This window comes from Argopecten irradians, chromosome 16 (assembly GCF_041381155.1).
Source record: "Argopecten irradians isolate NY chromosome 16, Ai_NY, whole genome shotgun sequence".
Taxonomy (NCBI): domain Eukaryota; kingdom Metazoa; phylum Mollusca; class Bivalvia; order Pectinida; family Pectinidae; genus Argopecten; species Argopecten irradians.
In genome coordinates this window covers 27,726,729-27,739,969 of record NC_091149.1, presented here as the reverse complement: position 1 = coordinate 27,739,969, position 13,241 = coordinate 27,726,729, and the positions used below count along the sequence as shown (strand labels likewise).

Here is a 13,241-nt window from a genome sequence, read left to right as displayed (position 1 = left end):
ATTGCAGATTATGGACTTAGACATATTTTGGTATTCAGCCTAAATACTACTAAATAAGATGTGCATATTTATACCGTTTTTACAACAAATGATCAAAATAACAAGTACAAAATATACAAAAAAGGATATAACACATTTGGAAGCATTTGTTTTTTTTATTTTCCGAAATATTAACTACCAAAGAGGGTTTTTTACCAAAAATCTAAGTATAAAAACATTTCAAATTGGATCAGTCAACTTGACAAGTTAATATTTAGGTTTTTTCTAGCTAATGTATTATCGATCATGCATTAATATCAAAGAAAATGTAATTCTTTAAGGCATAAAACATAAACTGATATAGTTCAGGGTAAGATTTTATACATGTTTGCATCTAATAAGAACAAAGATGGTAATACTAGATAAATTCAAAAGATTTTGAGCCATTTTAATCCTTCTCTATTTCTTGGATTTATTATAGTCTGAAATTATTGTATCATTTCAACATAATTGTGCTAACCTGAAGTTTGTCTTACTATATACCAGATTTCATATTTCAAATATTGCAAAAATAGCAGATATTGTACTTTAAAAGTGGTCAAAAGTGTAATTTCTATATATTTTCTTATTTTTCGGGTGTTGGAAAAAACGACTTTCCGAACATATGATTTTTGGCGACTTTTTTCATGGTAAAATACTAAGATCCTCCAACCCAAAAAGCAAAAAACTAATTCTGTTGCAATTATTTGGAGGTTAGGCCTCTATTTTCGTATTTTTACTGGACTACATGTGAATTTAATACTTTTAAGTTTAACAGTGGTCAGAATGACATCGTTAAATTTTGCAAATATATATCATTATTTACTTTATACTTTTACTTTATATCATGTTCACGAGCACAAACGTTGAATAAAAATATGAACGCTGCTTTAAGATAATCATAGAATCTGTCAATATTTACGTTGTTCCAGTAGGCAATAAGAGAAAACTATGTACTATTTACATATTTCAATTTTTATTAAACGAGGCTAATTCCATTGCTATAATAAAGTTATTGTCATCTTTACTTTGTCATATGCCAATAAAGCTGTCGCACATGGATAATAGAAAATTCGTCCTGTTTTTTAAAAGTTTTTTAATGTTAGTTGTGTAACAGGGGAGGAGAAAATGTAGCGACCGGGACCTTCGAATACTAGCCGAATGATCTACCGCTGAGCTAACAGGTCACCGATGATCGACCCAGCCATGATATCGCATTCCGGTACATTCCTCCTCCCTTTTCAATTCGTTCGATTTGGTCACTCGAGTATTGAGTAAGTGTGTGTCTTGACGCATGTGCAGTGTGATTAATCTAAATTACTAATGAAACACCGATCACTGCACACGAGTGTTAACAAGTGGCGGCTTTGGGATTATATATCAATGAATTTTAGAGAGCAATTTATTCTAGAGTTATTTGCCTATAAATTCTATTAACATTTCTATTTGTACAATTTTATTCTCATGCAAGTTTCGTATTCTGCGTGTTACATCAACATATTCGATATCAAGTGATTTTCAATACTTGAACACTTCACTTTCGGGTTTCCTTTTTCGCGTCACGACACCCATTTACTCCAACAAAGTGGAGAGTGTGTTCGTGACCTAATTATTCAACATTAGGGTCGTATTCGGATCATTCGATTTGCAAGTCCCATTCTCGGGTCGCAACACCTAGTCAAATCGTACGCAGCTTTAGATCACCACCCTGGGTATTTTAGGTGGGCACCAAGTCTGTTACACTAGCCGACCCATTCCAATCCCGGTACTTTTGATTGAATTGGTTTCATATCTATGAACAGTTTAATGCATTAAAGAGCGTCTTCCCCTGTTTGTGATGTGTTCTGTATGGTAAGTTGATGTGTGTTTGGTTTTTGTTTGTTTGTTTGTTTGATTAATTAACGTCCTATTAACAGCTATGGTCATGTAAGGACGGCCTCCCATGCATGTGGTGTGGTGCGTGTATGATGTGCGTGTTTTGGGAGACTGCGGTATATTCATGTTGTGTCTTCTTGTATAGTGGAACTGTTGCCCTTTTTATAGTGCTATATCACTGAAGCATGCCGCCGAAGACAACAAGCAACACACCCCACCCGGTCACATTATACTGACAACGGGCGAACCAGTCGTCCCACTCCCTGTATGCTGAGCGCTAAGCAGGAGCAGAAACTACCACTTTTATAGACTTTGGTGTGTCTCGGCCACAGGTGTTCGTTTCTAATATAAGTATAAGTATAATACTTGGTCAAGGTCTAAAACTCGGCCGGCCATATAACACTACCCAATTTCAGAAAAAGTATGATTATTAACCAACCGTAGAGGATATAATAATAGGAATACTCTCAATCGACAGCCAGATAATTTATCTTTATTTTGGTATATGATACAATATATATCATGCCGTATAAATGTCACTAGGTATCCAAAAACATCGGAAAACAGCCAGATTTCAACGGGTCGGACACTGTGGTGTCCTCCGATGAACACGCCAGGGCTCTAATGGGTAGCTCAAAAACCACTGCATGTCAACACTTCAGCGTCATAAGAATGAAAGTTTGGTAGAAAACAAACTTACCGGTTAGTAAATCCCTGGGTAAATACCATCCATTTGCCTAACGTAGCCCTTTGAAATTTCCGATTGAAAAAAATATGTCTCTAGCCGCCATGTAAGTATGTGTGCAGTAGATTTGTTTTGTCGGCGTTGATTGGCTCTTGAAAATTAATTGACCAATCAACGCCGAGAAAACAAATGTACTACACACATATCAACATGACGGCTAGAGACACACATTTTTTCAATCGGAAATTTCAAAAGGCTGTATTGCGCAAATGGATGGTACATAGATAAACACTAACATACCGGTAAGTTTGTTTTTTACCAAACTTTAATTCCTATGAAGCTGAAGTGTTGACATGCAGCGGTTTTTGAACTACCCATTAGAGCCCTAGCGTGTTTATCGGAGGACACCACAGTGTCCGACCAGTTGAAATCTGGCTGTTTTCCCGATGTTTCTGGATACCTAGTGACATTTATACGGCATGATATATATTGTATCATATACCAAATTAAAGATAAATTATCTGGCTGTCGATTGAGAGTATTTCTATTATTATATCCTATACGGTTGGATAATAATCATATTTTTTCTGAAATTGGGTAGTGTTATATGGCCGGCCGAGTTATAGACCTTGACCCAGTATTATACTTATACTTATATTAGAAACGAACACTTTTATAGACTTTGGTGTGTCTCGGCTAGGGGACAGAACCCAGAGCTTTCCTCACAGGGGCGAACGCTCAGAGGTAAGGTTTTGCTGTCTTTAGAACTCGTATTTAATGACACTACGCTTGATATAAGTTGTTATTGAATGAAGTAAAGTATTTTCATTAAATGTAATTGCAGGCATGTAATGAAGTATATCAACTGGCAATGAACTCTTCTAACAGAAAAGAATGGAGATCGGTACGTGGAGAGTCGAATAACCAAGATGGCTGATAAAATCATGAAATTACCATGGCAAGTTCGTCCAGCTTCAGTATTAACATTTGTGTTTGTACTTTCGTAGTTCCAGAGAAGGAGTCAAAGTACATCGTAATTTACAGGTTTGAAACTTTGTATCTGTCTATGTAATCATGTTGTATAATGGGTATTGCTAGTTTTACACATATCTTTCACAGTTTTTCGATCAATCGACAGCTAAGGTTATCTCAATATGCCCTTTGCTTTTAGTAATAAGTGAATGGAAAGTACGTTGCCTGACGCATGTGTTAACACCAAGTCTACATATTGTTATACCTACGTTGAACTACTACCTGGAAGCAGTAGACAGAGGAGTTCACAAGCAGTAACCAAATATTCAAAATCTAAACAGTGGTTTCAAATCTACGATAAAACTCAATGGAACATACATTATTATATTAACCATTACCCTGTGGAACATAGGGAAGATAGCTTAACGGTATTTATATCCGTATGGGTGTACCATTCATAAAGTCCTGGTAATATATTGTATAAATTAGGTTATTATATATATATCGTATATTGTTGTTATGGGACTGTTTTGAGACGATCATCGGTGACCAGATAGTTAAATTGCTAAAGTATCCGGCTCTTGTTCGGAGGGTCCAGGGTTCGCATCCCGGCCTGGCAGTCTATATATAGAGAATACATGGTTAGTATCTTACAATACAAGGTTTATTTTAGTGAGAGACTTAAAAAGCCGAGATGACGAGGCTTTGCCGAGTCATCGCGGTTTTCCTTTTCGAGCACCAAAATAAAACTTGTATTGTAAGATACTTACCGTGTATTCTGTTTCTCCTGCAACCATTATGACATTCAATTGGAAAGTAAAATGCCAGTTATTAACTTGGTTTCGCTCGAAACGAGACGTTTCTTTGATGCGGAGGAAGAGATTCATTCAATAAACCGAATGAGAGTGTACTCTTTTTATATAAGCGCATTTGCAAACAGTACCAGTGATTCTATTCAGTGTGTTATATCACTGAAATAGTATAAAAATTCTCAAAAACATCAAAAAATTACTTTACAATACATATCTGTGCTATGAGCCAAGAAAAAGACGACGCCACCATACGAGATTTTCGATAACGTAAAAATGACGTCATTCGGTTGAATGTGACGTCACTTTTTAGCGGGACTGAATGACGTTTCATTCACCGTAAGGTTAAAGGTCGTGGTCAAGTTAGAAAATGTTCCGTCAAATGTGGAACAAGTTCACGTGATCGTATTGACGGATAAAGCACAAGTTTATCCGGCAGTAGTTACCCGTCAGTATGGGCGGCAGTTGCAGGATAAAGTCTTATCTCCTGTTACAGGGTTAGTGCCAACAAAATACCCACGAGTGGCGGTATAAGGGGTTCGTTTGTCTTCCAAGGCAAACACTTTCAAAAAGGATGAAGGTGTGTAGCGAGACTGACCTGGGTCGATCATAGGCTACCAGGTAGGTGAATTGGTAGGTATACGAAGACTGGAATGGTCACTACATTTTCTCCTCTCTCGTTACAGAGTTGGTGCCAATTGGTAGAGAATACGAACACTGGTATGGTCGGTATATTTTCTCCTCTCTCGTTACAGAGTTGGTGCCAATAGGTAGAGAATACGAACACTGGTATGGTCGGTATATTTTCTCCTTTCTCGTTACAGAGTTGGTGCCAATAGGTAGAGAATACGAACACTGGTTTGGTCGGTATATTTTCTCCTCTCTCGTTACAGAGTTGGTGCCAATAGGTAGAGAATACGAACACTGGTATGGTCGGTATATTTTCTCCTCTCTCGTTACAGAGTTGGTGCCAATAGGTAGAGAATACGAACACTGGTTTGGTCGGTATATTTTCTCCTCTCTCGTTACAGAGTTGGTGCCAATTGGTAGAGAATACGAACACTGGTATGGTCGGTATATTTTCTCCTCTCTCGTTACAGAGTTGGTGCCAATAGGTAGAGAATACGAACACTGGTTTGGTCGGTATATTTTCTCCTCTCTCGTTACAGAGTTGGTGCCAATAGGTAGAGAATACGAACACTGGTTTGGTCGGTATATTTTCTCCTCTCTCGTTACAGAGTTGGTGCCAATAGGTAGAGAATACGAACACTGGTTTGGTCGGTATATTTTCTCCTCTCTCGTTACAGAGTTGGTGCCAATAGGTAGAGAATACGAACACTGGTTTGGTCGGTATATTTTCTCCTCTCTCGTTACAGAGTTGGTGCCAATTGGTAGAGAATACGAACACTGGTATGGTCGGTATATTTTCTCCTCTCTCGTTACAGAGTTGGTGCCAATTGGTAGAGAATACGAACACTGGTTTGGTCGGTATATTTTCTCCTCTCTCGTTACAGAGTTGGTGCCAATTGGTAGAGAATACGAACACTGGTATGGTCGGTATATTTTCTCCTCTCTCGTTACAGAGTTGGTGCCAATTGGTAGAGAATACGAACACTGGTTTGGTCACTACATTTTCTCTTCTCAACTGTCACATTGACAATTAACAGAATTTCAATACCCACGTCTTAAATCAGGTTACAATAAAACAATGGTACGATGAACATGATCAGCAAAGCTTATGTAGACATATGTAGACGTATTTTAATTAATTACGATCCGATATTAAATTCAACTGCCATTAGTTGCGAATCTAGCGTCTCCACTGTTTCGTGTTTTTTAGGTACCGTTATACAGCATACTATATAAGAAAACAAACCATGATGACACAACTATCGGAAACAGACAATAATCTGTTTTAATTGGCGAACAATCGGAATGATAAGAAGATGCAGCGATGATGGTGGCGGTGCGGTGATTTTTCAAGTACACATATAATCAAACATAACAGTAAATCAAGTTCCGAAAACAATGTCATGCACAACACAATGGAAATCAAAAAAAAGAACCCACATACAAGATTTGTTTTCCTTCACTATATCTGGATAATTTGATAATCTGACTTAGGTGCACCCATGTTCCTTACACTGATACACGTGGCGTTACATCTTACTGGGTGTTGCTGTCTTACTGACAGATATATGTGCGTCTGTTATTCTCTGTAATATAAATTAAATCCAGTGGTGTCTTCCTGATAATTGAGCAAGAAAACAATATTATCATAGATTTTCTTCTTCTTCGAATATTGCTTCATATGGAGAAAAAGCTATAGAATTTCAGGTGGCTTTTTTTGGCGAATTCCAAAAATAGTACTTATTTCATATAATATATGGTAATGTAGATGTTTTATGGCAGTTCAGTGATTTATCATATGAATACTTGATAAAAACTTTGTAAAATTGTCCGTGTTTCAATTAATGACAATATTTGACTTTAATATTTTCATATACGTATTAAAACGCCCTGACTATATAAAAGGCTAAATGTTATAAGCTTTTAACGTTGATACTACACTTAATATCACAATCACTGCGCTAGACGGCAAACATAGGTTACGCTGAGAACCTTATCTTAGGCCATCGATATCAATTGTTTCCTTTTATCATTGTTTTTATGCAACTATGATTTATCGTAGTTGACTTGTCTGTCGGTGTGGGATTGAAACAAACAGTAAAGTTTTATGGCATTGCAGTGCGATGGAATAATATCTGCTGCCCATCTACTCTAAAGTAAAAGGCGACTAAATTTAAGATCTTATTTTCATTCATTTACTTACAACCTTTCTTTCTAATGTCTATCATGACATCGCCTGGCTCCCGTGAGAAACACTACGAGTTTTCTACCCTGGCCGAGACACACTATTGTCAATAAATGGCTAAACTTAGTGCTCAGTATAAAAAGATATGGACACTTGATTTGCACCATACAGTGGAGTCCGTAATATGAATTATCCTTGTTGTTAATTTGATAATTTAAGTCACGTCTAAATAAACAGCGTGTTAAAGTCATAAAATGAGAAGAGGTTCTATTTAACCTAGATATAGTATTGACAATGTTATAGAATCCATTCTCCCGTTAGGAGTGTATATATATCTGTCCGTGGATTCCCGTTGTGACAATGCACTGTTTATACTGTTTGAACTATAAAGGAAGCTATATATTCTTTCTAGCTTAAGAAAAGTGATATAACAATGTCGATTTTTTTGTTATCTAGAGTAACTCAGACAGTTTCAGTGTCACAGACCAGTTTATGACTTCCGCTCAATTAAACACACATTTATATTTCGCCCTTTTATGTTAGTGTTTCTTGTAAGACATGCAAAGATTCATTAGATGTTTTCATGTCTGGAGCTCATCCCAGGATAGGCAGGTGCTCAACACTACTTCTGGAACCCCCTAGATACTACCTCCGGATCACTAATATCTTTATCAGAGACCATAATCTTAGATCTTCAGATGTTACAAGATTTAAACGTAAATGTCAGCATTAGTGGAATCATTTATCGATAATATGTTTTTTTACCCCGATCTGTGGTAATGCGTGTATTATCACGTGCAGACACGTTGGCAACTATTGAGCAGTAATATCAGTTTAAAGATTAAAATATCCCGGACCACTTAGATCATATAGATTTTCATATATATCTACCATATAGTTATTGTATAATCTGCTACATTGAGTGTAATCAATGAATATCACTGTATTTCAGAATTATATCTAGACATTTTGTTCTATTATATCTGACAAGAGAGACTTTAATAGATTATATATTCTTCCTTTATCAGAAAGCTTATTTAAGGACTCTCTTCACTTCACGCAATATTTTATCTTTTTTTACATAATGGTGTTGTTTTTACTTGAATTTACGGGAATCCTAATGAAGCATATTGCAAAAGACACTGGGCAGCACATATTATACGTTGTCACATTATACTGACAACGGACAAACCAGTCGTCTCACTCTCTTTATGCTGAGCAATAAGCAGGAACAGAAACTGCCACTTTATATACAATAACGTTTCTGTATGCAGAGTTTGGTACTTTTTAGATTAAAAAATACACCTATTATTCCTATATAATGTACATAATGTAAACGATTATCTGTTTTTACAGCCCCCTCCCAACCTTTAACCCCCACAAAATGAAATCGAAACTCAAGGAGCGTGTGGATATAATAACCCAGAGGGGCCGTGACAGAAATGTTTTGAATTCGGTCATACATCAGGATGATAAAACTGTTTTGGTCCCGCTGTTGACGCTATCGGCTCTACATCAGGATGTCCAGGTCTTGCAAATCAACTCAACACTGGCATTATTTGATAATATTTTCACAAATCAATCTTCCGTGCTAGTGGGATTTCATTGGCCGACACTTATTAAACACTGACTTAATTAAAAATAATTCTAGGTCAGAGGTCGACCCCAGAGACTGTAGTACTAGATATTGTGACAGGTCAGTGATTGAGAGCAATTTTCAAAGGATTGTTTCAATTAACGTTACACAAATGTATCGGGTGGGGTGTGTAGCTTTGTGTCTTCGGCGATAAAGCACTACAAAAAGGAAAAGAGTTCCACTATATAATAAGACACACCACGAATATACTGTGGTCACCTAAATCACACAACGCACTGCAAACCGCATACATGGGATGCCGTCCTTACATGACCGTGGCTGTTAATAGGACGTAAATATAATAACCAATCAAAATGTATACTTTCCAGTCTTATCATGTAACCGAATTTATATTAATGTACAAATATAATATATTTGAACCTTTAAACGTCGTCTTTAAATAATTATGGTCAATGGTACAAGTCTGATATGGAAAGGATCACTTTAAATGAACACAAAAAGAAAATTGTCCATACTGATAGGCTGTAAAAGGATGATTATTAAAGCAAAATTCACCCTTGTCATACTTTCTCCTCATTTGTCCAGACCTTATTTGGCAATGAGCATCGCGATAATGTTGAATTTGATAAAAAGAAATCCAACAAAATATAACTTTATTAGTTAAATATCTTATGCTTATGGACTTTATTGTTTGCAAAACATAATGTGTTTGTGTATAATAAAACAATTTCTTTAATATAAATTTAGTTAGAGCAAAAATTTTCTTTAAAATCAAATATTTTTCTTTTGTAACAAAAAGGTGATAACACTGAGCGACTTTAAACAATTATTTGGAATAATTGTTTTACAAAGCGAATGTTAGCAGCGGTATAAGCGAGACATATATAGGGTGGAAATCCGTTCTGAGGGTTTCGTTGTAAGAATGCTAGAATATCGGTGATATCATAAACTTTTAAGGTTGATCCAGAAAAAGTTTTCTGATTTCTCAAGAATGACAGTGCCCGGTGACAGATGAAAACAATAATGTACTGATTGACACAAAATACTAGTTTCGATAGAAGTGATATCATGTAAATACGGTGGCTGGGAGCGGACATGAAATAAATAAAATTACTGCGTGGGAACGAAATATTATTGCGTTCGAACGAAATATTATTGCGTGGGAACGAAATATTATTTCGTTCGAATGAAAGAAAAATTATTGCGTGGGAACGAAATATTATTGTGTGGGAACGAAATACTATTGCGTTCGAACGAAATAATATGGCGTGGAAACGAAATACTATTGCGTTCGAACGAAATATTATTGCGTGCAAACGAAATATTATTGCGTTCGAACGAAATATTATTGCGTGCGAACGAAATATTATTGCGTTCGAACGAAATATTATTGCGTGCGAACGAAATATTATTGCGTTCGAACGAAATATTATTGCGTGGGAACGAAATACTATTGCGTGGGAACGAAATATTATTGCGTGGGAACGAAATATTATTTCGTGCGAACGAAATATTATTGCGTTCGAACGAAATATTAGTGCGTTCGAACGAAATATTATTGTGTGCGAACGAAATATTATTGCGTGCGAACGAAATATAATTCCGTTCGAACAAAATAATTATTTCGTGGGAACGAAATAATTATTGCGTGGGAACGAAATATCAACGGTTTACCTTTGGCTATTTCAAATCTGGCAGTCTGCAATTTCATATCAATATTCTTTGTAATTGGTCATTTAAAGTGTTTTTTTTGTAAACCTTCTTAATAAGGTATATTTTATAAAGTATATTTTGCTTCGAAACCATTAATTTAAAGTTTATTGCATGTATTATTTGGATTTGTATTCTATTTCAGTATTTGCCTTCAATGATTTGCATTAAAATTGTAGAGAAAGTCATGTAAATTCATTGTTTTACTTTTTAAAATAGTTGACTAAGTATTGATACAAAACAACTTTCGTTGTAACACAATTGCACACATTCAAATGGAAATATTGAAGCATAATGTATTAAAGTCATATACACAGTAATATAAAAGCACATATAATGCTTTTATTTACGGCAGCGTGTTAGGACCAATATATAGTTTTATTTATCATGTCCATACAGATTATTATCTTGTACGTTTAACTTAGTATCTTTTTAGTATCTATTGTTACAGTATCGTGTACATTTGTACGTACGTATGCACAAACACTTATCTTGTACGTCTGTACGTACATCGTTGTATCATGTACGTACAACCTAGTATCTTGTACCTACAAATTATTATCTTGTACGTACAACTTCATATCTTACAAATTATTACAGTATCTTGTACGTACAAGTTTATATACTAAGTTGTTCATATGTACAAGATACTATATATATATATATGCTGTACGTACAAGATAGATACAATTATAGACATGTATAGTGTCCCCTGTACGCCATCATAGGTACGTGTATTTCATTAGATATATAAAGTATAATACAATAAACAAGACTTTAAATCGTTAAAAATAAGGAAAACATCTTTTTTAGATAAGGTGCCGTTTCATAAGTTGTAGGCCATATCTTAATCATATTACTACGGTGGCATGATTACTGTCATATCATCCATGTATGATAATGAGTTCAATAGTTATTTCGTTTGAACGCAATAATTATTTCGTTCGCACGCAATAATATTTCGTTCCCACGCAATAGTATTTCGTTCCCACGCAATAATATTTCGTTCCCACGCAATAGTATTTCGTTCCCACGCAATAATATTTCGTTCGAACGCAATAGTATTTCGTTCCCACGCAATAATATTTCGTTCCCACGCAATAGTATTTCGTTCCCACGCAATAATTTTATTTATTTCATGTCCGCTCCCAGCCACCGTATGTAAAGCATATGCCCTCATGTACATAAATATGAATTCTTATTTTGTATTTTTTCTATGATGTTTTACCCAACATGTAGTCTCACGCCTTACCAATGACCCCCGAGTCATTAATAAGAATGTATCAGTAGAAATGGTACACTAGATTATCTCCCTTCTCCATATTTTGAAACTGTCGGACATGAGATAAACATTATCAAGTCAAAATTTAGTATGTTTTAATACTTTAGAGACTGATGACGAGTCTACTGTTGCAAGTATATGGTGGATATACAGACATTCTTTATTTCCACTTTACAGAGATTTCGATAGACATTAGAAGTAAAACGTCCGGAAAACTTGATAAATATTGCGATTTTAAATAAAAGAAATTTCACCGAAACCTAAATCAAACTACTACTTACCTGGTGAAAGGATTCTATTATTAATCACATATTAAAATATCAAAATCAAATTAATGTACCTGCACATGCAAGGTTGGCGATAAACATGTTCATTCGGGACTTGATCTTCCTTGACATAAATATGAGAAACAGCACCATGGTATTTGTTGTCATGGTAACCAGAAACAGCACGACCATGAATGCAACTTGAGGCGTCTGAAACAAATAAAGCATATACACCAACATTAGAAATAATAAAACATTATTACTTGTAAAACATTAAAACAAACATATCAAATAACTAGTCCACAAAAATACTGTTATCCAAGTTTCTTCCGCGGATGCCCAATTTCGCGAATACAATTTCAAATGAGTCCGCGCAATCTCATTTAAAAAAGCCATGTAATTCCACTCCACTACGAAGCTCTACAATACGCTCCAATAGTCTCTTGGTTAATTTCAAATAGATTGGAATCCACGGGGGTTAGCTTTACGGAGTATGAAATAATTGAAACATATATAAGCTAAAAAGCGTTTTTTTTAATTTTCGAACAAATCGGCGACACAAAAATATGGTATTTGCAAAAATTGAAGCTTTAAATGTCTAATTCATTAGTAGTCCATAATGGAATTATACAATGTTGACCCCAACAAAGAACTGACCAGCGGTCAATTCTAGACGCCATAGAACGCTATTAAGAAACTAGCGGTTTACCGTCAGCTCAAAATAGGATTGATTCTGCAATATTTAACGGACATAAGCATAACAAATTGTTAGACTAAAACGGCATTCCCTTATACGTATAATGAACAGTGGCTATTTTGAATAGCTGGTTTGCCTATAAGAGGAAATGTCTCCGACAGGCGGCATTTTTCACTTAATACCAATTAGTCTTCCTTAAATAGCCTGGTCATAGCTTGGTCATACTGTGTATGCCCTTATGTACACTGTAAAGTCCCTAAGCGCAATCCTTTAAAGCCGTTGGCTGAACGTCCTGTCATTCAAATATGGTTTCTCCGGCATCTGATTATTGCGTGTATGAATGGCCGCATGTATCTGGAGGCTGAAATATATTCGGTTTGTGTCTCTTTATAATAGTAGACACTATTGCTGTTGACGTCTTGCATATTAAAACAATACATAAACTAGTGAAAGCCTATGTATCATGTACTAGACTATACGAAATAAGTGATATAAACATATTGTATACTTATATT

At 35.5% G+C, this 13,241-nt stretch overlaps 1 protein-coding gene across 1 annotated transcript in view; it reads right to left on the bottom strand.

Annotated features, from left to right (window-relative positions):
• The window catches only part of LOC138310311 (cardioacceleratory peptide receptor-like), a 28,246-nt gene extending 16,011 nt beyond the window's left edge, over nucleotides 1-12,235 (bottom strand). The window contains exon 1 of the mRNA XM_069251469.1: nucleotides 12,104-12,235. Coding sequence (XP_069107570.1) covers nucleotides 12,104-12,221 — 118 coding nt within the window. The 5' untranslated portion in view covers nucleotides 12,222-12,235. The remainder of the gene's footprint in view (nucleotides 1-12,103) is intronic.
• Between the last annotated feature and the right edge of the window lie 1,006 nt (nucleotides 12,236-13,241).